Consider the following 27,181-nt stretch of genomic DNA (forward strand, 5'->3'; position numbering starts at 1 on the left):
GCTACACAATCTTGTTTCGATTATCCAAGACAAGTACATTATTAAATGGAAGCATTCATGTAATACTACCCTGCCCTCATTCTGCTAGAACTATGAGATTGCATTACCATGCAGGTACTAATTACTTTAATGAATTTCACTGCAGGAAATACACTATGCACAAAATAAAACGGTTACTTAAAAACCAATACCCCTTTACAGAAAATCTAGAATTCCGACGGAAGATAAATTTTGCCTACTATTTGGCTTCTAAGAAATGGAACATAAATTTACCACAGTGCGCTGCTTGTTTGGTAAGAAAACCCGAATAGTGCCACCTGCTTTGTTAGCATCTCCCAATTTCCCATCCTCAGATTCTCGGCGATATGCAAAGTGATGAGTAAAGGTGGGGGAAACGGACGTAGAAACATCATGGAAACAATCTTGTGGACTGAAACCATTACTGGTGGATTTCCAGAATCCCAGATTATACTCCATTGTGTTCAGACAGGCAGGGGGGATCTGCAAGCAAAGCAAAAACAAATTAAAAACAGAGTGATTCCTTGATTCTTTTACAAGTTTATTTACTTGTGTCACAAGTAGGCTTACATTAACACTGCAATGAAGTTACTGTGAAAATCCCCAAGTCACCACACTCTGGTGCCTTTTCGGGTACACTGAGGGAGAATTAAGCATGGCCAACACACCTAACCAGCACATCTTTCAAACTGTGGGAGGAAACCACAGCATTTGGAGGAAACCCATGAAGATATGGGGAGAACATACAGACTCCACAAATGACCCAAGCTGGGAATCAAACCTGGGTCCCTGGCGCTGTGAGGCAGGAGTGCTAACCACTGTGTCACTGTGCCGCCTCTATTGAGATTTTCCTAAATATTCAACATTCATCAAGCATCTGAACAGAGCCATAACAGTGAGGTTTGACATAGTGATGCAGCAATGAACTGTTGCTTGTGAGTTTCATTTGTTCCAGTTAGCTCCAAAGCCAAGAGGGCTCTGGGTTTGGACTCTTGATTCCAATTCCTGCCAACACGAGATATTGATTTCTCCAGTCCACGTTCCTCTGAAATGGCTCCACCAGCTTACTAAGTCCTCACAGCCTACAATTCCAAAATGGGATTCAAACTACAGGCTTTGGTAATGCATTCACTGCAGCATTCCAGAACCAGTTCTAGGCTGTGACATACACGTCAGTTGTAAAATCTGCTTGCTCAGTGCCTTTGGCAACCAGCGTAGCCTTTGATCTGGCTGCTGCCACCAAGCTAAATATAGCCCGGCCGTGAAAATAAATCTTAAATAAAAGCAAATCAAACAACATTCCCAGCAAGCATCATGAAAGTTTAAAATTCAGATCTGAGACTACAATCCAGCTGCTGCAGTGTCCACTGACCCCAAACATACATGCCTGCATGACGTGATGTTTTTGATCATGCTCTTTCAACAGATTACACTAATGATCGTGCCAATGTACTGAATTCACTTATCAGAACTTTTTTGCAAACAGTAAGGCACACACTATCCATTGCAAATTAAAGTAGCCCTCCCCTACCTGTGACCACAAACTACCTAACAGATGAAGACCAGATTACTGACATCAATACACAGCTTGATTCAATGCCAACATTATACTGAAGGAAATTATTCATCTCAATGTCAGAAACCACGCAGCTTTGCCTTAATGGAGAGGCAATTCTTGGCACAAAGCCGGCAAGTCTATAGAGGAACCTTATATTGGAGTATAGTACACGATGTACTGCAAGATTTCTCTGAATAACATTACAGCTAAACGTTTTCTGGACAGGTTGCGTCCCTTAAACAATTAGTTTCAGTCCCTCGATACCTTCGTTTTCAGTGTGAAACTGAGGTACGCAGGCCATGAAAGGCTCCATATTAAATTCTCATTCTAAGCCAAGTTAGCTGATCACCAAAATAGTCAATAGTAGGGGCACCTCGATATTCCTCAACACTCCTGGGTTATAAATTGGTGGGGAGGTCAGCGGGGGAGAGAAACCTCCCTGTAAGTCACAATCCACTGCTGAAAAACATGAATATTGGATAAGGACAGTATCAGCATCGGCTGTGATACTCCTCACAAAGGGAATGGCTGTTAATGTGATGAATATCCATCCGGCAAAGGAAAAAGCTGGAGTCAATGTGTCTTCAACATAGTTTATTCATAAACCCAGCATAACGTAACTGCAAACTGTTTTTCCCATCCACACAGTTTTTCCCCCCCATACAGGTAGGAACGGGTTCTTATATATGTGACCTAACCTTTCTCCAATTGCAATCAGCGGCTCTTAATCACAACCAGAGAATGCACTCCATTGTCACAACATTTGAAATATTAACAATGGTCCCACAGATGATCGGTCTTTGTAACAGGAAGGATATTTTTATATGCAAACATTACGCTACGTTGGCTGATCTGTGCCATGGTAGGGAAACATATTTGACCAGTTCATTTGTATTAGAGGAAGATTGACCGAGCTCTCAATCCTGATTACACAGCTATCCCCAGTGCGAGCGTGCATGTGTAGGTATTTGGTGAAGACAGGAATGGGTTTAGTTGTGATATCTTTTACAATGAAATAGCCTACTGCTATCCAAATCAAGATTCATATGAGTAATTTGCAAGTGGGCAATGTATTGTGGGGTGATCACCACCTGCACAAAGTTCTACTCTTTGTGGACATCAAAGACTTCAGAAGAAGATGGAGAAAATTGGAGCAAGGTTATATAAAAATTAGTTAATATTACATGTACAATGAACTGTCTACCCTGGCTCTTCCACATTGAAGCATGAGAATAGTACAAAAGTCAAGATGCTACTCAATGACGGCAATCTTACCAACTCAAATAAGGTCAAATGGGGGGTGATTAATGGGCGGGGGTGATCAGTGGGGGTGGGGGTGCAATGTCCAGAGGTACACTTGCAGACAGTTAGTGCATTGGGAGATCAGACAGATGCATGCAAAATGGCACCCTCCAGCAGTCAGCAGCTGGCTCCCCAGCATGAATAGACTCCATCCACTCCCCCTACTAGCAAGAATCACACGTTGCCACAATTTTTTCTCTAAGTGGCATAAGGTTTGAATTTTTTTCTCATGAAAAAACGGGTCTGAAACTCTCCAGTTTTCATGCTCATTCAACACTTAAACACATTTTTGGTAAGATTGCCCCCCCTACAGTACAATATTCATCGAGCTAGATTTTTACAGTCAGCAGCAAAACAACATTGCTTGCTGCTGACCTCAAGGAAAGGCGCAAAAAAAAACCTCCTGATCTCCATACCAATGGCAGTTTAAACAGAGATCCCCAGGTAGAGAAGATAGTACAGGAGTAGGCCATTCAGCCCTTCCAGTCTACGCCACTTTTCGATATGACCATGGCTGATCATGTACTTTCAGTATCCCACTCCCACTTTCTCTCCATACCCATTGATCCCTTTAGCCACAAAGGCCACGTCCAGCTCCTTCTTGAGCGTATCTAATCAACTGGACCCAATGGCTTTCTGTGTTAGAGAATTCCACAAGATCACAAGTGAAGAAGTTCTTCCTCATCTCAGTTCAGAATGGCTTACCCCTTACACTTAGACTGTGACCCATAGTTCTGCATTTCCCCAACACTGGGAATATTTTTCCCGCATCTAACCTTATCCAGTCCCATCAGGATTTTATATCCAACTGCAGTGATGTTAACAAGCAGCCAATCTCACTGAAGTATAGATTATCTTTCATTTCTGTACTCATCTTTCAGATAAAAAAAAGGTCGATTGAATTAAGACAGAAGCTAAAATAAAGATAAACAAAGTTATTTTAGGAACGTGGACATTTTATTATAATTGGAGAAATCAGACATTCCACAAATATAAAGCTTGCTTAGTAGACAGCAATTCCAAACTTCTGCACGTGTGGACTTCCAAAGGTGCTGCTAGTTTCAGTGGAATAACTGTGGTGGATGCTGACAGTTTTTCCATCATTAACATCATAAAATCTGAGCTAATGATCTAAGCACACACTTATTCTGTGAAGAGCAATTAAACACTAAAGTATTAATCACAGCACTTGTCGCAGTGATTGTTATCTGACGTTCTGGTTTATTTATTGAGGGCAGCTGTGAGCTCAGAAGCAGGTGTTCGATCACAGGGATTTGCACAACTGTCATTCAAACCAAGTTAATCAAAGCTTGCTCATCTTTTTTCTTGGTTCAAATACAAGCAGACAGAAAGAATGAATGAAAGGGGTTTTGATTTTGTCCACAACTTCATGGTGAACCAATCAACAACTTACTTTAAATCAAAATGTGCCTTACACCAATCCCTTAAGGTTGCAGGACAGGTGGATAAAGTGGTTCAGAAGGCATATGGTATACTTGTTTAATTAGTTGAGGCATAGAAACTAAGCCCAGGGAGGCTATGCTGGAATTATATAAAATGTTGGTTGGGTTACAGCCAGAGTATTGTGTGTAGTTCTGGAATCCACATTATAGGAGGGATGTGATAGCAGTGGAAAGTGTGCAGGGCAGATTTACCAAGATGTTTCCTGGGGTGGAGAGTTTTAGTTATGAAAAGAGATCGGATAGACTGGGGTTGTTTTCCTTGGAGCAGAGGAGACTGAGGGAGGACATGATTGAGATGCATAAAATTATGAGGGGCACAGATAAAGTAGACAGGAAGAAACTTTTCCCTTGATGGAGGGATCAATGGCTAGGGGGCGTACATTTAAGGTAAGGGGCACAAGGTTTAGAGAGGATGTGAGGAAAAACATATTCACCCAGAAGATGGTGGAAGCCTGGAATTCACTGCCTGACAGGGTGGTGGATACAGAGACCGCATAACAATTAGGAAGTATTTGCACTTGTGATGCAATGCATGCAAGTCCCTGGGTCAAATGCTGGAAAAGTAGGATTAAAATAGGTGGTTTCTGTTTGACCAGCGCCAACTTGATTTTTTTTCTGTGCTGGAAACCTCCATGACTCTAAAATGGCAGGGAGGGGTAATAGTTTCCAACCTTACTAATGATATCCACGTGCTGCGAACAGATACATTTTTAAAATGTTCCTCTTTCTTTGCTTGACGCCTGATCACTAGGGAGTAGGTTGCAGTTTCATGCCCAGTCTACATGTAGGAACTTATGAGTAATAGGCCAATCATTCCTTCAAGCAACCAGCCATCACATTGAGCATTCTGGGGCAGCACGGTGGCACAATGGTTAGCATTGCTGCCTCACAGCGCCAGGGACCCGGGTTTGATTGCTGGGTTGGGTCACTGTCCATGGGAGTTTGCACATATTCCCCATGTCTGCATGGGTTTCTTCCGGGTGCTCCAGTTTCCTCTCACACTCTGAAAGATATGTGCTGGTTAAGTGCATTGGCCAGGCTAAATTCTCCTTAGGTGTACCCAAACAGGTGCCAGAGTATGGCAACTCGGGGATTTTCACAGTAACTTCATTGCTGTGTTAATGTAAGCCTATCTGTGACACTAATAAACTTTTCTCAATCTTCTAAATTCAAGGGAATGTTAGCCAGGGTTATGAAACACGTGGTCTTATAATCAGCATTCTAGCATCAATCTGATGAATCTCTGCTGTTTTCCAATCAAGGTCAAGTTATAAGTCCTGAGTTTCTGTGCCCCAAAACTGAATGCAGTACATCAGATGGAGTCTGACTAGGGCATTCTAGAGCTGAGGCATCATATCCTTGCTTTTGAATTCCAACTCACTGGAGATAAAGGCCAACATTTCATTAGGGACTTGGAATTTTTTTACCCTTCTGCACCAGCTTTTAGTGATCTGTGGACATTGACACCTAAATCCCATTGCTCTTAGTCTCTCACCATTAAGAAAACATTCTGTTCTGTCTTTCTCTGATGCAAAGTGGATAACTTCATACCCTGTATTGACTTCATCTGCCAGATGTCGGCCATGGCTCAGGGGTAGCAATCTTATTGGTGTCAGAAAGTTACGGATCAAGTTCCACTCCAGGGGATTGAGCACAATATCTAAGCTAATGTATAATTATAGAGGGAGTTCTATACTGTGGCAGGTGCCATCTTTTGAACAAGACCCAGACTTCATCTGGCCTCTTAGCTAAACGCCAAAGAACTCATGGCACTTTTCAAGGAAGAGTACAGAAGATGTCCCCTGGTGTCCTGGCCAATAATTACACTTTAAAAGTTGATTATCTGTTTATTATTGCACAGCTGATTTTGGGAACTTCTTGTGCATAACTTGACTACCATGAGCAAGAATTTCTACCCCTTTCACACACAGTGTGTTTTGCGATAGCAGAGGCAGCCTGCCATTGGCTGGTGGCGAGATCTGCCTGTCCTGTCGATGTCAATGGGGTTTTCTGTCATTCACTTCCTTTGCTGCCGGGAACCCGTCATCATTGGCAGGACCAGAAGATCCCACCAGTGAAAGGGCCAGAAAGTTTTGGCTTGTGTTTTCTACATTACAGGAATGACTAGCTACACAACAAAAATACTTCAGTCGGCTGGCTCAGGATCCTGAAAGATACACAAGTTCTTTAGTTTGGTCTAGATTTTGCCCGCTCAAAATGTCCTTCCTTTGATTAGATTTATTATTGTCACATATATTTGCATACAATGAAAAGTAATGTTTCTTGCGAGCTATGCAGACAAAACATACTGTTGCAGACAAAGGGAACATCCTGCTCCCATTCTCACAATTTACTGGGTCTCCTTACATCTAGTCAACTCGGAAATAGAAATGTCTATTTCTTCATCAAAGTCATTTATATGGTGAAAACCCTTAGGTTCCATCATAGACTCCTGGAAAACAACCCCTGTAATATTCTGGGAAACAGGATAATTTCTTTTATCCCTACTCTGGACGCCTACCATCCAAACAATTACTAACCCATGCCACAATGGTCACCTTCAATTCCGTACACCTCCATATTTAATATACTCTACTGTGCAGCATCTTATTAAATATCTTCATATACCTTCACTGCTTATCCAAATCCTATTTAAATGCTTGTGGCACTCAACTAAAAAAGTCAATGAAACAAACACTGGTAGAATTATAAAATCTCTACAGTGCAAAAAGAGGGCCATTCGGCCCATTGAATCTGCACCGGCAACAATCCCATCCAGGCCCTATCTCGTAATCCAACATACTTACCCTGCTAATCACCCTGACACTAAGGGGCAATTTAGCATGGTCAATCCACCTAACCTGCACATCTTTGGAGTGTGGGAGGAAACCAGGGCACCCGGAGGAAACCCTCGCAGACACAGGGAGAATGTGCAAAGTCCACACAGTCACCTGAGGCCGGAATTGAACCCGGGACGCAGTTTTCCTGATGTCAACTTCAAGCAATGATACAACTACTGTATAACAAAAGGTGGAATCTCTCCCAAAGCCACAGTCAGAAAAAGCACTGAAATAAAATAAAACATTCATCTTGCCCATTTTTCTTCCCTTTCCTCCTGATGAATTCCATTCCACTAGCAGAGTACAGGGATGAGACAGAGGATCTGGTGAACTGGTGCGATGATAATAATCTCTCCCTCAATGTCTCAAGATGAAGGAGATTGTCATCAACTTCAGGAAGCGTAGTGAAGAAAATGCACCTGTCTACATCAATAGGGACCAAGTAGAAATGGCTGAGAGCTTCAAATTTTAGGTGTCCAGATTACCAACAACCTGTCCTGGTTCCCGACACTAGTTAAGAAAGCCCACCAATACATCTCTACTTTCTCAGAAGACTAAGGAAATTTGGCATGTCAGCTATAACTCTCACCAACCTTTACTGATGCACCATAGAAAGCATTCTTTCTGGTTATATCACAGCTTGGTACGACATCTGCTCTACCCAAGACTGCAAGAAATTACAAATGGTTGTGAATGTAGCCCAATCCATCTCACAAACCAGCCTCCCATCCATTGACTCAGTCTACGCTTCCTGCTGCCACGGCAAAGCAGCCAGCATAATGAAGGACCCCACGCGCCCCAGACATTCTCTCTTCCACCTTCTTCTGTTGGGAAAAAGATACAAGCTTGAGCTTTCCTCACTGCTAGCTAGGCTACTGACTGATATGGAGTGACCACAGAAGCAACAGCACATGTGCACTGGCTGGGCGAGGACAGGATTAGAATCGTAGAATCACTACAGTGCAGAAGGAAGCCCATCAAGTCAGCACCAACAACAATCCCACCCAGGCACTTTTCCTGTACCTCCATATATTTACCCAGCTAAACCCACTAACCTACACATCCCAGGGCAGGGGCAATTCAGCATGGCCAACGTGCAAAACTTCTGATGCCCTTCACAGCCAAACATTCCATTAACACTCACGGCCTACGGTCACGTGTGAAGATTGATACCCAAGCAAAAGGCAATGCTCCAGAAGGTGAGGAAGAAGAAAGTCTTTAAGTATTTACAGTTTTAGGGATCATAATTAAAACCACACAAGTGAAACGTATATTTTTGCTAATTCCATCAAGATGATCTTTTAGGAAGTGTTGCAGTTAAAAGAGTTCAATTCCTTTTTACAATTATTTGTTGTGCCTACTCCGAGGGATGGAAATGATGCAGGGATTTTGCTCAACTTGTTTAGAATAGTTGAGAACTGGACAATCCCACTCAAAAGCCAAGCAGGGACCTGGTTTGTAAAAGTGAAATATCCACTGATGAGTCAGTAAAGATAACCAATCAGATCAGCACCTCAACTAATTTCAGAGCACCTTGGTGTTGACACTGTTCCACTACCTAGTATGAAATTTTGTTTTATTATTAGTGTCACAAGAAGGCTTACATTAACACTGCAATGAAGTTACTGTGAAAATCCCCTAGTTGCCACATTCTGGCACCTGTTTGGGTACACTGAAGGAGAATTTAGCATCGCCAATGCACCGAACCAGCACGTCTTTCAGACTCAGAGGAAACCAGAGCATGCTGAGGAAACTCATGCAGACACAGGGAGAATGTGCAGACTCTGCACAGACAGCGAACCCAAGTCAGGAATTGAATCCGGGTCCCTGGCGCTGTGAGGCAGCAGTGCTAACCAGTATGACACCGTACAGTTTTATACCCACTTAAGATGACTATTGTATAAGCTTTTCATCAAAAGCTTATTGATTTAAGGCTACAAATCCAAGTGGTCCAAATATTGGTTTCAAAATAGTATTTCCAAACAATCTTTTTAAAAGAAATTAACTGACTCACAGAAGAAGCAACTAAAACAAATCATATAGCTGATACACATTTAATTTTCAAGACAGCAAAATGGAAAAACTGAAATATTTGTTTTACTTCAAGGATTCTTGCATCTTGGCCTTTAAGCTACAAGAAATGAATATCAATAAAAACAATCCTTTTAAGCAAAATGACAAAAGGACCAATTATTGCATCTTTGGTTCCCAACATTTCGAATGTCATAGTTTACCTTTATATACATTAAAAAATTGAGGCACACCTATTTCCTCTATCTTCTTCCCTTACTGGAAACTTTGTTTTTAATTTCTCCCTGTCCTCTCTCCTGTTTTTTTTGGTACAGTAGTTAGCACTGCTGCCTTACAGCGCCAGGGACCCGGGTTCAATTCCTGGCTTTGGTCACTGCCTGTGTGGAGTTTGCACATTCTCCCTGTGTCTGCATGGATTTCCTCCGGGTGCTCCAGTTTCTTCCCACAGTCTGAAAGACGTGCTGGTGAGGTGCATTGACCCATACAGGCATTGGAGTGTGGTGACTAGGGGAATCTCACGGTAACTTCACTGCAGTGTTAATGTAAGCCTTACTTGTGATACCAATAAATAAACTTCTAAGCTTTAAACTCTGTCCCTCTTGCTTCTCCCAGGGTTTTAGTGCTGTTTTTGAGTTTCTGTCTTTTATGCAGGTGCATGCGGCCTTTGTCTTCAGCTCCAACCCTGTCGGTCGTACGTATAGGCCTGACCAACATAAAAAAATCTAAACCATGGACGTGTGCCTTGTTCCCAGCCGGCGCATTCACAAAAGACTCAAGATTCACTGGGTCTTGGAGATGACCACAGAGCTGAAGACAAAGGTTACTTTTAGTTTAATGACCTGGATTTTGAATAATTTCACGTTCTGTTTGGTGGCACATCTGTGTGTGTGTGTGTGTGTGTTTGTGTGGGGGCGGGGGCGGGGGGTGTTCCTCACAGCACACCAGTAGGAAACCACTGGGCCAGATAATACTGCTGTGGTATGACGATTTCTTTCTGCAAATTTAGCAGAGGGAAACTTAGGATAATCACAGATATTGTCCTCATTTGATCGTTGAGATTTGTTTCAAGCGAAGCAAAAAAGTGGGTGAAGTGAGCACAGCTTTATCAAATGCCTAAATGTACACATTATTCCAACCAAGAAGATCCATGTCTACGATGGAATGCGTGCAATATTAAAACATCTGGAAAATATTATGACAGTTTTAGAGCTAACTCTTTTTTTTAAAGACTAAGAGTTCAGCTTATAATTGTTCCTGTTCATCTCTTAACTTACAGAACTGCATCATGTCATCTGCATTTAATATGGTTATGAAAGTTAAACAGATGTAAAACTTAAACAGTTTACATTCCTTAGATTGTAGATGCCTCTTTAGCGTGCTATTAGTGTGCTTACATCACAGGCGTTGTACAGTTCTAACCCATTAAGTAGGTCAGCAGTTCTCATGTTGGAGCATTTATTGAATCCGAAGCCAATTTGTACATTTTTTCATTTTAATTTATGCAACACCAGTCTCAAAATCTGAATTTCCAAACAGAAATCACACAAAAAACATAATAAGTAGTTTGATGATTGTATTGTTTAGATGGTTATAAACACATCTACTGATTAGATAGATTCTTGATTAATAAGGGGATCAGGGGTTATGGGGAAAAGGCAAGAGAATGGGGATAAGAAAAATACCAGCCATGATTGAATGGCAGGGCAGACTCAATGGGCCGAGTGGCTTAATTCTGCTCCTATACCTTATGGTCTTATGATTGCAGTGTACATGTCCTACTGAGAAAATTCTAAGGTTTGAGCGAAAAGAACATTTGATAACGACAGGATGGTGGAATGTGGGAAAATATGCCATCAATTGTTAAGTGAGAATGAATCATCTTGTTGCATTGTAAATTCTGCTTGCCATATAATCTGTCAGCATTATGCTTGCTGGAGGACTGAGCAACAGAAGCCAAGAACCACCAGAAGCTCCAGTTCCTAAATCAATCAGATTTATATGGACCCATAAACAACACATTCAATAAAATGGTCATGAGGTCACATTGTCTGAAATGATAAGTGTCTCACAAAGGATGAGACAACATTTCCAGTTAGTTCTCTACGATTGAATGAGATCCATTAGTAGCTGCAATCAGTCAACACACAAATTGATCAGTGCAAACCTGCCTGACAAGAAGGGTGAAATCATGGCTCTGTTGATGTTTAGAACACAATTATCTCACTAGTCAAAACTAAATCAAATAAAAACAATAGGCTATTGTCACCCGCAATTTGTTTGAAACATACTTATGTGCTGTTCAGTGTAAAGCTCAAAAACAGAAGTTTCATTTCTTCATAACAACCTTAAAAATTGCTTCATACAAGTAAAAAAAATGCAATTGGGCTTACCTGGAGCCATAACAAAGAATTCTATCCTTAAGTGCAGAGATGTACAGTTAGGTGTATTGGCTATGTGAAATTGCCCCTTGGTGTCCCAAAATGTGTAAATTAGGAGGATTAGCAGGGTAAATATATGGGGTTATGGGGATAGGTTGGGGGGGGGGGGGTGGAATGGGGTGGTAGGAGGACCTGAGTGAGAAGCTCTGTCAGAGATTCAGTGCAGACTTGATGGACCAAATGGTCTCTTTCTGTGCTGTAGGGATTCTATGATCCATTGTTGTTTTCAATATACACATCACAAACTCAATGAAATTATTTTCCTCTAAAATATTCTAATGTCCTCCTTAATGAGGAATAAATAAAGTTGCGCCACAAACCATACTCTTGCAAAGAAATGTATCTTGATTGTATTTTGCTACCAAAACTTTTAATTACTTTCTACTCTTTTTTGTTCAAATAGTTGGGTTGGGGAACAATTGCCAGATCTCTGCTCAGTCCTCATTATTGCTAATCCCTGTAATGTTGCAGCAAAGTTCTTTTTAAGATGTTTGTAAATTAGGAACACTTTAAATGGATGTTCTAATTTGACGCTTACAGTAACCATGAGGTTAAAGGAGACTCTAGGCAATTCAAACGCCAAGGTCCACTTCTAAAGCAAACACAAAGAAATGAATGTTAAAGCAAATCTGTGGCACTATTCAATGTCTATGGATGTCCAGTGTAGGTTTAAGATAGGTATTCAACTTCATTTTGTCCCAAGATTATTGCATTACATTTAAAATGAAAAAATATGGCAAGTGGAACATAACCTGTTCACTGTGTTCACAAACCAAAAAATTCCACCCACCTCCCCCCCACTCAAAGCTACCCATTTTCAGAAATATTGAATTTACGACCTAAACATCTCAGTTAAATGTGCAAGAAGATTTCACTTTATGTTGCTCTTTACATCAGAGAATTATAGATATTAAAATATGCAGTTCTGTTCGTCTAGATTTAGATTCAGACTCTGAAGATTACTTCATACACTAAAACTACAGTTCTGTTTTTAGAACCATGTTAAAAAGTGCTGACTGTAACAAAAACTGTGTTATATTATGTGCCCTGCTTCTGGCAATGTGGTCTCTTGGAATCATGCCAAGTACAATCCCCTGTTGAAAGTCTGGTCAGCCCTGAATTAACAGGACCCACAAAATAGTACACCTACAGATTATTTTCATTAAGTAAACATTCTGAACCATTTAACAATGAAACTTAAGAATACACCGTATTCATACCCTGCAGCCATGTTCATATACCATGCAGTAATGGTATATTGATTTTAAATTAAGACAGAAAAATAGGGCAAGAGGGTGTACATTTAAATCAGTTAAAAGTAGATTTAAAAGCTGTTCTAGGAAGAACCTTTTCACCCAAAGAGTGATAGCTGTTCGAAATAATCTCGTCCTGGAAGGAAACATACCCCAACAATATTTTCTAACAATCTATTGATTAATTCCACGGCATAAGATCATTCAGGTTTTTGAAATATCTGTCTCCCATTAATTATTGCCCCAGGGTGAATAAATTACTCATCATATTTCATATAAATTGAGGATGATGACAAAGGAATGTTATAACATTCATAAGTGAAAACTAGTGGGCTATGCATTAGATGTATGTTGGTATTGGCATGACTTTTAATTACTTTCTACCATTCTTTGTTCAAATAGTTGGTTGGAGAACTGTTGCCAGATCTCTGCTCAGTGCCTCATTGCTGCAATATTATGGGGATTAGCGATAAAGTTCTTTTTTAGATGATTGTAAGTTAGGAACATTTTAAATGGATATTCAAGTTTGAAATCAATAAAATATGTTTTCTACAAAAAAAATCTCAATTTAAAAGTCATTTGAAATGTCTGGCAGTGTGAAAGTACCTATGTTAGCTTTAGGGCGGTGCACACAGTGCCCCAAAAAAAAACTAAACTGCTCAACCGACCTCCTTCTTGGTAAAATGCTGACTTCAAGCATTTCTATTTTCAGTTGATGTTGATTAGAATTCAACACAAGTCAAATCAATTTGCAACAGGGCTCTGCATGGTATTCAGTGCCAGTTAATATAATGCTGGAGCTTGCTCTGGCCATTCTCCAACTTGCAAATTACTAATACTGGGCTTTATGCAGCTAAATATATTTTCAAATGACTAAAAAGCTAGTGAAAAAGGCCATTGTGCCACAATATCACCAAGTTTAGCACTATGGCATTTGAACTTTAACGTAATTGATTCACTGACCATCCATTTTTCTATGTAGCTGTTTCCAAGTTTATCATCTATATACCCTATGACCCAGGTCCAATCCTTTAAACTTACAAAGACGTCAAGTTTCACGATGAACTACAAAACAATTCCTGGAGATTTATTTTGAAATCCAGTTGATAAAGCTAAATTTTTCAAAATACAAATATTCTATCAGACTATGTTGGAAAGTCATAACATTTATTCTGTTGGAACATTTCTAATGCTAGTTGTAATTGCCTGTGAATTGGGTGGCACGGTGGCACAGTGGTTAGCACTACTACCTCATAGTGCTGGAGGCCCAAGTTCAATTCCCAGCTTAGATCACTATCTGTTGTGGAGTCTGCACATTCTCCCAGTGTCTGCATGTGTTTCCTCCGGGTGCTTCAGTTTCCCCCCACAGCCCAGCAATGTGCAGGTAAAGTTGTTGGCCATACCCCTGAGTGTCAAGGGGATTAATGGGGTAAATATGTGGGGTTACAGGATAGGGTCTGGGTGGGATTGTTGTTGGTGCAAGCTTGATGGACCAAATGGCCTCTTTCCTGCACTGTAAGAATTTGATGATTCTATGAATAAATGTCTGGAACTCCAGAATGCTTCTGAGCTAACTGAACTATATATGAGTTAACTCCAAATAAATTTGCAGGAAAATGTAAGTTGTGTCATAGCTTTCTCAAACCTGGCAGGATTCAATGTTGTCTGACTGCTAGTAAGATATTCAGTCCTGGATGAGCCAAGGTTTCCGCCTCTTAAGTACTGGAAAAAAAACCAAGCTATTCCCTTCAGTTCCCTGCCACAAACTCCATCCCCCTCCCTGGCTGAACTAGACTGCTTCCAACCTCCCCATCCTACTTGACCCTGAGCTGAGATTCCAAGCCTACCTCCCCTTTCTAAATGACACCCATCTCCATCCACACCTAAGCCTATTGACTTGTCTATTCCAATGCTCACCTTGAAGAATTCCACCTTCCAAACACCTAGTATCAAGCAAAGCTCTGAGCCTACACCAAGCCCCCCATTGATCCACCATCACTGGTCACTGAACTATACTAAAATTCTTGTCCTCATACTCAAGTCCCTCCACAATCGTGTCACTCCTTGAGCTGAATTCAATGGAGGTGATGGGAATTCAGTGAGAATGCTGAATGTATGCCAAGTGAAGTTGACCATCGCTAAAAACATGTAACAGAACATTTCTTATCTTATCCTGAAACCATGTTTGATCTCCTCTGCATGTGCTTTTTAATAACCTTTCTGTTCTTGCAGCATATTACAAGGAGCAGGTTCCTGTGAACTCAGCAAAAACAATTCAGAACTCAAGTGGAAAGGTTAAGTTTATATGTTCTCTATATACTTAATTTATACATTGAATAGAATCCTTGAATCTTACAGAACCAAAGGAGGTCATTCTGCTCATCTTGCCTTTTTTTTTCATTCATGAGATGTGGGCATTACTGGCTGGGCCAGCATTTATTGCCCATCCTAACTGCCTTCCGTTTCAGAGGACATTTGAGAGTCAACCACATTGCTGTGGATCTGGAGTCACATGTAGGCCAGGCCAGTTAAGGATGGCAGATTTCATAAGAACATAAGAAATAGGAGCAGGAGTAGGCCATCTAGCCCTTCGAGCCTGCCCCGCCATTCAATTCGATCATGGCTGATCTGTCATGACTCAGTTCCACATTCCCGCCCTCTCCCCATAACCCTTAATCCCCTCGCTTATCAAAAACCCATCAACCCGCGTCTTAAAAATATTTAGCGAGGCAGCCTCCACCACTTCAACGGGCAGAGAATTCCAGAGATTCACCACCCTTTGAGTGAAGAAGTTCCTCCTCAACTCCGTTCTAAACCGCCCCCCCTTTATCTTGAGGCTGTGCCCCCTAGTCCTACTGTCCTTTCTGAGCGGGAAGAGTCTCTCCACCTCTATCCTATCCATCCCATTCATCATCTTATATGTCTCAATGAGATCTCCCCTCATTCTTCTAAACTCTAACGAGTAAAAGCCTAGTTTATTCAGCCTCTCCTCATAGCTCAACCCCCTCAACTCCGGTATCAGCCTAGTAAACCTCCTCTGCACTCCCTCCAAGGCCAAAATATCCTTGCGTAAGTGCGGCGACCAAAACTGCACACAGTACTCCAGCTGCGGCCTCACCAATGCCCTATTTCCTTCCCTAAAAGACATTTGTGGACTAGATGAGTTTTTACAACTATTGACAATGGTTTTGTGGTCTTCATTTTATTTCCAGATTTTTACTGAATCCAAGTTTCTCTACCTGCCACAGTGGGATTTGGGCCCAGGTCCCCAGGGCATTATCCCTGGCTTTCTGGATTACTAGTCCAGTGACAATACCATCATGCCTTCCTACAATGCCCATGCCAGAGCTTTGAAAGAATTGTCCGATTAGTCCCACATCTGAGCTTTTCCCCCACAACCATCCAAGTATATACCTCATTGCCTTTCGAAAGTTTCCATTAAACCCACTTTAACCTGCTTTTCTGGTAATACATTCCAGATCTTAACAATCCTGTGTGAAAAAAGTCTCCAGTTGTTCTTTTGCCAATTATTTTAAACCTATGCCTTCAAGTTACTAATTGACTTGCCAGAGGTAAAAATTTCTCCCTACTACTCTTCTCAAGACCCCTCTGAATCATGATATAATGATCCAACATGACAATAGTTCAATGGACCACTCATACAAACATATTAAATAAAGCAGAACAACTCATTATTGGAAGACACATCGATATGTGAGAAAAATCTGTTCTTGGTAATTGGAGCTTACAATAATTATATTATCTACTCTCAGATTCACTTCAATCTCACTGGGTGGTTCATCTGAAGTTAAGATTCAGCAGTAAGAAGCAATTTAATTTATGTGATTAATAAATAGAACAGTGCAATAAAAGCTGAACAAACAATGCTGAGATTTGAAATAGGTTTCACAACATATACTCAGATCTTTAAAACAAGTGGTAATATTCTATTATTTCAATTGTGCCTTCATAAACCAAGTCATCATTTTTTAGGCTGTAATTTTTTTTCTCCTTCATCCACAAGCTGATCATTGAAAGTGTTGAAAAATCACAACACCTTCACAACTTCCACAAGTAGGTATCTGGATTGCTTGAGTACCCCCTGAATACTGACTTCTGATACCATGGTTGATTTTTGAAGCCATCAAAAAATCCCTCCAAAAACCGGAGTCAACTTAAACGCCAAAAGCAAAAGTGAAACTTTGATGTGGGTGATCGCCATTTTGAAACATTATCTGTTTCTAATTCAGAGGGTGGACATATTTAAATTCCCATGCATCTCTCTGCAACACAGTCCATACTGGCTTGAACCCTTATACCCAATTATGAAATAATGGTAAAGAAAACATCCCACTTGTGGGGAGAAAAAATGAGGTTGACCCCTAAGTGAGTACAGAATTCCACAGAATCCCTATAGTATTTGAGGCTATTTGTCCCATCAAGCTTGTGCTGACCACAATCCCATCAAGGTCCTATCCCATAACCCTATTTACACTGCTAATCCCCCTTACACTGGGGTCAATTTAGCATGACCCATCAACCTGACCTGCACATCTTTAGACTGCTCATCTTTGGACTGTGGGAGGAAATCAGAGCACCTGAAGAAACCCACGCAGACATGGGGAGAAAGTGCAAACTCCACACAAACAGTGGCCCAAAGCCAGAATTGAACCCAGGTCCCTGGTGCTGCGAGGCAGCAGTGCTAACCACTGTGCCACCATGCCTTCCCATTCAGCGAGTCATGGCTGAAAAGGGGATCGAGATATACGTTGAATATGTGCAAAAGCATGATTTTTAGGACCAGAAAAATGGGGTAATCTTGTATGGTAATTGGAGCACCACTTCTGTTTGTCTCCCAGCAGACAGACACTTAAAAAATCAGGTGGTAATATCTTCATCCACTGTCAATATGTGAACTTCAAACATCTCACTCTTTGCCTCATGCTCCCATGCGAGTCACAGGTATCTTCCCATCCCATATATCTCAACCCACTTTTCAGCCATGACCCGCTGAACAGGGCGGAGCGGCATGGTGGCACAATGGTTAGCACTGCTGCCTCACAACGCCAGGGACCCAGGTTCGATTTCTGGCTTGTGTCACTGTCTGTGTGGAGTTTACACATTCTCCCTATGTCTGCATGGGCTTCCTTCGGGTGCGCCAGTTTCTTCCCACAGTCTGAAAGATATGTTGGTTAGGTGCATTGACCCAAACAGGCACCTGAATGTGGCCACTAGGGGAATTTCACAGTAACTTCATTGCAGTGTTAACGTAAACCTTACTTATGACTAATAAATAAACTATATCTGTACTCAACTCTCCGTCCACTCGTACACACATTTATAAGGCATTAAAAAAAAACAAAAAAAAAGCTGTGGATGCAGCAAAGAAAACAGAAAATGCTGATATACTCAAGAGGTCTGGCACCATCTATGGAGAGAAAAGCATACTTGGGAGTTTCAGGTCAATGACCTTTCATCTGAACTCACAATTGAAAGGTCATTGACCTGAATAATTAACAAAATAAAACCCATTACAAACGCAATAGCCCGAACAACCGAATAAAATCATGCCCATTATCCCATCCTCCACTGTATGTGACTAAATCTTTCATCTGTTCCAGCCATCGATCCAGAGTAACTGCCTGAAACTTTGAATGTCAGTTCTTCCAAGAAACTCTATTACTATAACAACTATTGTTTTAAGACCAAACATTTACGAGGTAGAACCTCGGATCTGCCTTCCTCAAAAGCCAAATAAAATGGTTTGTTTCTTACTTGTAATTCCTCCCGTTTCTACGCCACATTCAGGACAGATGCAATATGCATAAGCTGAACAACAACAACTTGCATCTGTCACCTTTAATATAGTAAATAGTCTCACAACACCAGGTTAAAGTTCAACAGGTTTATTTGGTTGCACAAGCTTTCGGAGCATTGCCCCTTGATCAGGTGAGCGGTGAAGGTGCAACACTCAGAAAGCTCGTGCTACCAAATAAACATGTTGGATTTTAACCTGGTGTTGAGAGACTACTTACTGGCCTAGCCCAGCCCAACGCCAGCAACTCCACATTATGGCTACCTTTAATATGGTCAAACATCCCAAAACACTTTTGCTGGCATAAAAACAACTAAAACAAGCAATAAAAACAACAACAACTTGTATTTCTAGAACATAGAACAGTACAGCGTAGTGCAGGCCCTTCGGCCCTTGACATTGTGCTGAGCTTTGTCCAATAGCAACTTTAACATTATTTAAGAGGGCAAAGCCTTAGTGGCCCTAGGTTCTTAAGAAGTGCATTACAAAACAAAACATTACACCAAACCACATAAGGAGATATTAGGACAGATGACCAAAGGTTTGGTGAAAGAGGTTTTAAGAAGTGCCTTGAAGGAGGTAAGAAAGATAGAGGGGTGAACTCTGGAGTTTGGAGCCCGGCTCACTGGGTCAAAATCCTGGAACTCCCTTCCTAACAGCACTGTGAGTGTACCTACACTACAGGGACCACAGTGGTTCAAGAAGGCTTCATCACAACCTTCTCAAGGGCAATTGGGGGATGGGCAACAAATGCTGGCCTAGCTAATGACACCCACATTACCATTGGCTAATCCACCTAACCTACACATCTTGGAACACTAAAAGGCAATTTGGCATGGCCAATTCACCTAACCTGTACATCTTTGAACAGGAAGAGGAAACCAGAGCACCTGGAGGAAACCCATCTAGACACAGGGAGAACGTGCACAGACAGACCCAAGGCTGCAATTGAACCCGGTCCCTAGAGCTGTCAGGCAGCAGTGCTATCCACTGTGCTGCCCCAAATCAAAAAGGCAAACTGATGGCAGGACCACCAATGTTGAAGCAATTATCAGAGGGAATTCAGACGAGGCCAGATTTAGAGGAACACAGGTATCTCTGAGGAGTTGGAGAATATTACAGAAATAGGGGAAGGCAAGGCTATGAAGAGATTTGAAAACAGGAATGAAAAGACACATGAACACAGGTGGAACATAGTTACGTCAAAGACGTAGGGCGTGATCTTACCAGCCGGTCACGCCATGCTCCCGCCGCAGAGAGGTCAGAGAATTTGGCAACTAGTCAAATCTGCGCTCACTGCAGCAGGATGGGAAAATGCCACCGGTGTGAACAGCCATAACATTCTGGCCATAGATTTTCAGGAGGGTCTTAAAGGACAGAGATGTGGAGGGGTTTACAGAGGGAATAGCAGGGTTTGAAGCATACTCAGCTGATGGCACAGCCACAAATGAGATACAGGAACCTGGGATGAACAGTTCAACACTCATCATCCCAACTTGGAAATATATCGCCATCTCTTCATTGTTGCTGGGTCAAAATCATAGAATTCCCTGCCTTGGAACACTGTGGGCGTATCTACACCAAATGGACTGCAGTAGTTCAAGAAGGTATCGCAGCGCCACCTTCTCAAAAGCAATAACGATGGGCAATAAATGCTGGCCTAGCCAGTGACACCCACATCCCCTTGTAAATGAATATAAAAGCAGTAAGAGACCAGTGGTGGCACAATGCAAGAGTGGATCGGATCTCCAACAATAACGAAACAGACCACAGGAACGAGAGACAGAGAATCCGGTGAACTGGTGCAACGACAATAATCTCTCCCTCAATGTCAACATAATGAAGGAGATTGTCATTGACTTCAGGAAGCATTGTGGACAACATGCCCATGTCTACATCAATAGGGGCAAAGTAGAGATGGTCAAAAGCTTCAAGTTTTTAGGTGCCCGGATCACAACCTGTCCTGGCCCCACTGCCAACACTTTGGTTAAGAAAGCCCACCAACACCTCTACTTTCTCAGACAACTAAGGAAATTTGACATGTCAGCTTTGACTCTCACCAACTTTTACAGATGCACCATTGAGAGCATTCTTTCTGGTTGTATCACAGCTTGGTTTGGCTCCTGCTCTGCCCAAGACTGCAAGAAGCTACAAAAGATCATGAATGTAGCCCAATCCATCACACAAACCAGTCTCTCATCCATTGATTCTGTCTACACCTCCCGCTGCCTTGGAAAGCAGCCAGCATAATTAAGGGCCCCATGCACCCCGAATATTCTCTCTTCCACCTTCTTCAATTGGGAAAAAGAGAAGGAAGTCTGAAATCACGCACCAACAGACTCAAGAACATCTTGCCTGTTGCCACCAGACTTTTGAATGGACCTACCTTGCATTAAGTTGATCTTTCTGTACACCCTAGCTATGACTGTAACACCACAGTCTGCACTCTCTCCTTTCCTTCTCTATGAATGGTATGCTTTGTCTGTATAGTGTGCAAGAAACAATACTTTTCACTGTATACTAATACATGTGACAATAATAAATCAAATCAAATCAGAGTTCTTAGAGGGCTAGAGCGCTGGAGCAGATTCGAAATAGGGAGCAGTGAGCGAATAGAAGGATTTGAACATAACAATGAGGATTTTAAAACGGAGGCATTTAGGGGAATTGGGCCAATGTAGATACAAGCATTCAGTTTTGGATAAGGTTAAGTTGATGGAGGTGGAAAGGGGAGTATACATCTTGGAAACTGCAGCTTTGTTACTGAAACTTCAAAATCACCTCAAAACACCCTTATCAATGTGCTAATTGCATTAAAAAATTGCAGAAGTGAAAAAGGAACTTTTCTCTGAAAACAGAACTTCTCATTACAATAGTAGTTGAAAGTCTCTATATTAGACACAATATGCTTTGAACTACTGACATGTGACAGCATATACTGTACAACACTAAAAATATAATGTCACATGCCAAACTGGGTATGTAATATCGGGAAAACCATTACCCTATCAGTTATAAATGGAAATAAAATGACTTAACAGTTTAAAGTTCAAATTTGGTAGGAATCAGAATCAAGTGCTCTATTGCTTTTGCGCTTCCTGTGAAAACTTACTGGTGGCCAGTCTTTATATGTTATGTTACTGCAACCTCAATGTATCCATCGACATTGTCTACCCTTCCTGCTGACTTGGAAATGCAGCCAGCATAATCAAGGACTCCATGCACATACCCAGACATATTCTCTTCCACCTTCTTCCGAAGGGCGGCATGGTGACACAGTGATTAGCACTGCTGCCTCACAGGGCCAGGGACCCAGGTTCAACTCTAGCCTTGGGTCACTGTCTGTGTGGAGTTTGCATGTTCTCCAGGTGTCTGCATGGGTTTCCTCCGGGTGCTCCAGTTTCCTCCCACAGTCCAAAGATGTGCAGACTAGGTGGATTTGCCATGCCAAAATGCCCCTTGGTGTCACGGGGCATTGGGAGAGTAAATACTTGGGGTTACAGGAATAGGCCCTGGTGGAATTGTTGTTGGTGTTGGCTCAATGGGCTGAATGGCCTCCTTCTGCTCTGTAGGGATTCAATGCTTCTATGAAAAATATACAAAAGTCTGAGGTCACATAGCAACCCACTCAAGAACAGCTTCTTCCTCTCTACCATCAGACTTTTGAATGGACCTACCTTATATTAAGTTACTCTTTTTCTACACCCTAGCTGTGACTATAGCACTACATTCCACACTCTCTCCTTTTCTTCTCTATGAATGGTATGCTTTGTTTGTATAGTGCGCAAGAATCAATATTTTTCACTGTATACTATGACATGTGACAATAATAAATCAAATCAAAATTCAGCAGAACCTGGCAATCATGATTCTAAGTTATTTACTCCAGATCTATAATATTTATGTACTCTCAATCTAGTATTCAACATATTTTTCTCACTATTTCCCCATTATCCCAGCTAAGTTCCATCGGTGTGCCATGTCACTGATAATTCACTTTGAGGCTTTCACTTTCCTCTTCAAATTCATACTTAACCTAGCTCCTCCTGGCTTCCTTGATCTCCTCCAGCAAATAGTCAATACTGCACATACTCAAAACTCCTCTGATAACTGCTGATTTATTTTTCTTACCCATTTCTAACTGCTCCTTCAGCCAGACTGTCCTGCCCACTTAAGTTCCTTCCCTAGTTACTCCTCTCCCTCCCATTAAAAATCTCATCAAGATATTCCTTATTGTCTGTGCTTCACTTCTGCTTGATGTCCTCTCAGTTATTCACCACCTAGAATCCTACAGTGCAGAAGGAGGCCATTCAGCCCATCAAGTCAGCACCGATCACAATCCCACCCTGGCCCTATCTCCATAACCCTATGTATTTACCTGACATTAAGGGCAATTTAGTATGGCCAATCTGCACATATTTGGACAGTGGGAGGAAACCAGAGCATCCGGAGGAAACCCCCCGCAGACACAGGGAGGATGTGCAACCTCCATACAGACAGTGATCCAAGCCAGGAATTGAACCCGGGTCCTTGGTGCTGTGAGGCAGCAATGCTAACCACTGTGCCACCCATTTAAATTTCCTCTCAAGCTTCTAAATTCCATCAAGCATAAGCCCAAACTGTTTAATCTTTCCTCATATGTGAACCCCTTCATTTAATGAAGAGCTCCAAGATGTTACTATGTATACAAGTGTAAATTGTTGCTGGTCTGTAGCTATGAATACAATTAGGTGACCAACAAATTTAGCCAGGCAACATCACAACCTATTCATCTAAAAGATGAATTTGGTCATAGGAATACATTTTGGAAATTACAGAATATGCTATTTATTTTGTATTTACAGCACTTACTTTACATGGTACTTCTACAAATATCCAAATCCTAGCATTGCTTACTTATTATTGTGTCAAGACCTAGATAACAGTCTGTCCTAGTACGACCTTATTTCTATAGACAAATGACCTACCCAAGGCAATAACAACACAAACAGTGGCTGTTGTTCATGCTAGTTATTCACAGAACAGTTACTGAATGCAAATTTATGTAACTCCTATTCATCGGGTCACACAAAGAAATACCAGTCTTTCTGCAGTTCAATTCGCACATATTTCAGCAAGGATGGTATCAGAATTTTAGCCAATTGCACACAGACTGCTTGCCCAGATCAAAAGAAATACGCTAGAACTTCTTCACACGGTTCTCAAACATTTCCTGACCTGGTGTAGAACGGTCGTTGATAGTTCAAACACAAGTAAAATATTCCCAATTACAAAATGCTTCCTTGTACAACCCCACAGATGGTATTAGGACTGGGAGGGAGAAGGTCCATTATATAAACAATATTCCCAGTCCCATTTACTCATAGAACTCATACAATCCTTACAGTACAGAAGGAGGCCATTCGGCCCATTGAGACTGCAATGACAACAATCCCACCCTATCCCCATAACCCCACATATTTACCCTGCTAATCCCCCTGAAACTAGGGTCAATTTAGCACAGCCAATCAGCCTACCCCGCATGTCTTTGGACTGTGGGAGGAAACCGGTGCGCCTGGAGAAAACCCACGCAGACAAAGGGAGAACATGCAGACTCCACACAGACAGAGACCTGATGCTATAATGGAAGTCAGGTCCCTTGTGGCTGTGAGGCAGCAGTGCTAACCACTGTGCCACTCTGCCACCTGATAAAAAAACCCAATGACAAAAAAAAGCCAGAATCTTCAACGCAGTAGCAGCTATTATACCATATTTCTCGGTGCTTATTCCTAGGTGAGTCATTAGAAAGATGCATGAATCAACAGACACCCCACATAATTCCAAAAACTGATACCTTCAGGTCATTTTAATACTTGCAGTTCTAAAAAATAATTGCACCTTTTTTTAACCTCAATCCATAGCTTTGTCAATGAAATCTCCCTTTTGGGACTGAGGTGAGGAGAAATTTCTTTACTCAGAGAGTGGTAAATGTGTGGAATTCACTGCTATAGAAAGTTGTTGAGGCCAAAACCTTGTGTGGTTTCAAGAGGAAATTAGATATAGCTCTTGAGGCTAAAGGGATCAAGGGATATGGAGGGAAAGGAAGGATCACAATATTGAATTAGATGATTAGCCATGATCAAAATTAAACGTGCAACAGGCTCAAAGGGCCGAATGGTCTACTCCTGCTTCTAGTTTCTACCTCCTAAGTATGTTTCAGCTAATACCTTCATGTCAATGGTTTACACGTTCAGTTGTTTTACATCTTTGCTCTGACAAAGGATTATCCAGACTATAAATGCTGGCTCTACTCTCTCTTTGCAGATGCTGTCCGACCTGCTGAGATTTTCCAGCATTTTCCGTTTTTGTTTCAGATTCCAGCATCCGCAGTATTTTGCTTTCATCTTTTTATTTTACATCGTAAGTTGTTTTACAGTGTATAAACTGTAAATATATAGTCAGTGAATAGCAAAATATTGGCCTGCTACAGAGGATTAATTCAGTGTTTGCAGCAAACAAATCGCCAGAAAGCACCAGTCATGTTTGTTTTGTTCTAAAGAGAAACCTAAACTAACAATAGCAACACTTCAAAAATACGTTGCTTTGAGTTGTCATTGGTGACAGGGAACCTATAGCAATGTTTTCTTTAGTATAAAACCAGGAAACCGCCAACATGAGAGGGGGATCGGCGACAAACGAATAGACACACACTGGTTCATTCTGTGGGCCTTATGGACCCTCGCTGAACCTTTTGTTTTTAAAGTTCAGAGAAACAGGGAATGATTTCGACTGTTCTCGGGAGGTCTGGCTCCGGCTGTGATGGTGATTAAGAGAACTGCACCGCGCTGCCGTTATCACATTCCTATCTGTGTGACCCCAGGTTTACATCCAAAGATCACTAGTTAATGATCTATCAGCGGACGCGAGGGCAGGTCCAGGATGTCTCGCCACGCCAATATGGGTGTCTGCACTACCTGATAGTTGACTGGGTGGAAATTCACGGGCTGCCGGGGTGTGATTTCGGACACGCGCGAATGTTTTCTTTTCTTTCTGAACGCGTGAATTCTCTGCAGGCACCAAGACAAAACAAACCTCGAGACAGAACCACAAAACGGCCCGAGTTATGGACCGTGAGCTAAGGATTTGGATGTATGTGTGTGTGTGTGTGAGAGAGAGAGTGTCCAGAGCATAATGACCCCACTGAAAACAAAACACGACAAACATTTTTCTCCCTTCCCCCCTCCCATAAAAACATCTCTAAAATTTACTTCCTCCTCCTTGCATCCATTCCCCCTCCCCCCCACTCCCCCTTAACCCTGTGAAATGTCTAACATTTTATACTGCAGTGTGGAGAACGAACATGCAGTAAGTAGATTGATTGGATCGTTTCAACTTAAGTTTAAATGTAAGTTTGAACTGGAGAAGGCAGGAAGGAAGAAAGAGTCACTACCACCCCCACTGGAACCTGGGCAAAATCTAGGCGACTTACAACGGCCCCTAAGTCTCTGGGATGTTTGCACTGTTTTTCTTTTAAACACCAGCTCCAACGTAATGGTCGCTGCGAGTTTCGCCAAGGGAGAGATGGCTGGTGAACTTACACTAACTGCGGGGAGGAGGTGGGGTGGGCGGCTAGGAAACCGAAAGGTACTTGAGAGGGGAGTGGGAAAGTGGGGGGGGGGGGGTGTCCAAGGTTTAAAGGAGCCAAGATTTAAGGCTCAACGCTTCGGGCCCTCCTGGAAAGAGGGGACAACAGGACTAAGTGGAGCTTTAACCCTTTCCCTATATATAATATATATATATACACACTCATACAAAAGGCACTCACACTTACTTTCACCGATCGCTGCTCGCCTTCTTTAAACCTCCACAAAGCCGGCCAAACATTCCGCACAGGCGACCCGCGGAGCCGGCTCGGGAATCCGAGAGTTGGCCAACTTTTCTCCCTTAGTTGACCTCCGCCATAACTTTCAAGCGGAGAAATTGTCGCCCGCTGACATCATCCTGTTCCCCAACCACCCCCCCCCCTCCACTTTGAAAGTGTGTTCAACCCCCACACCAGACACACATACATACATACATACACACAACTCCTGCCAACTTGTCTCTGATCACAAACTCCCTTTATTCACATCGCACAGTCTGCGCAGGATGCTGGGACAGAAAAAGATTTGGTGATTGCAACTCTCTGGCAGGGTCATTTCAAAGGGTTTGTGTGAAATCGCTGCACGCTGGCTACATGGGGTGTACATGCACACACACACACACAGGACACAGAGCTTTGTGTTGTTTAAGAACAGCAACAAAAACAATACAACTGATCTTCCTGTCCATGGACCCTGGGAAAAATGCATTCTTTTTTAAGGAGGTGTAAATCTTTTAAATGCCAACAAATGCCTTTTTCTTTAAAGACAATAAACATACCAAATAGGGACTAAAGTGGAATCGTACCATTGCAGGGATGGTGCAGTTATTTTTATAGTTTTC

The 27,181-nt window shown here is 41.9% G+C and overlaps 1 protein-coding gene across 7 annotated transcripts in view; it reads right to left on the reverse strand.

Annotated features, from left to right (window-relative positions):
• raf1b (Raf-1 proto-oncogene, serine/threonine kinase b) overlaps window positions 1–26,711 on the reverse strand; it is an 89,238-nt gene extending 62,527 nt beyond the window's left edge. For 3 of the 7 annotated variants that reach the window (XM_080182121.1, XM_080182135.1, XM_080182100.1), the window contains exons 1-2: window positions 26,523–26,711; window positions 274–501 (exon numbers count right to left, since the gene is read on the reverse strand). In XM_080182121.1, the coding sequence (XP_080038247.1) occupies window positions 274–440 (167 nt within the window). In that variant the 5' untranslated portion in view covers window positions 441–501; window positions 26,523–26,711. Of the gene's footprint in view, window positions 1–273; window positions 502–686; window positions 1,027–26,522 lie in introns of those variants that run through there. The other 4 variants (XM_080182128.1, XM_080182109.1, XM_080182134.1 and 1 more) reach the window with 3 other exon arrangements.
• Window positions 26,712–27,181: the final 470 nt, after the last annotated feature.

This window comes from Carcharhinus amblyrhynchos, chromosome 3 (assembly GCF_965287045.1).
Source record: "Carcharhinus amblyrhynchos chromosome 3, sCarAmb.v2.hapA, whole genome shotgun sequence".
In the NCBI taxonomy this organism is placed as follows: Eukaryota; Metazoa; Chordata; class Chondrichthyes; order Carcharhiniformes; family Carcharhinidae; genus Carcharhinus; species Carcharhinus amblyrhynchos.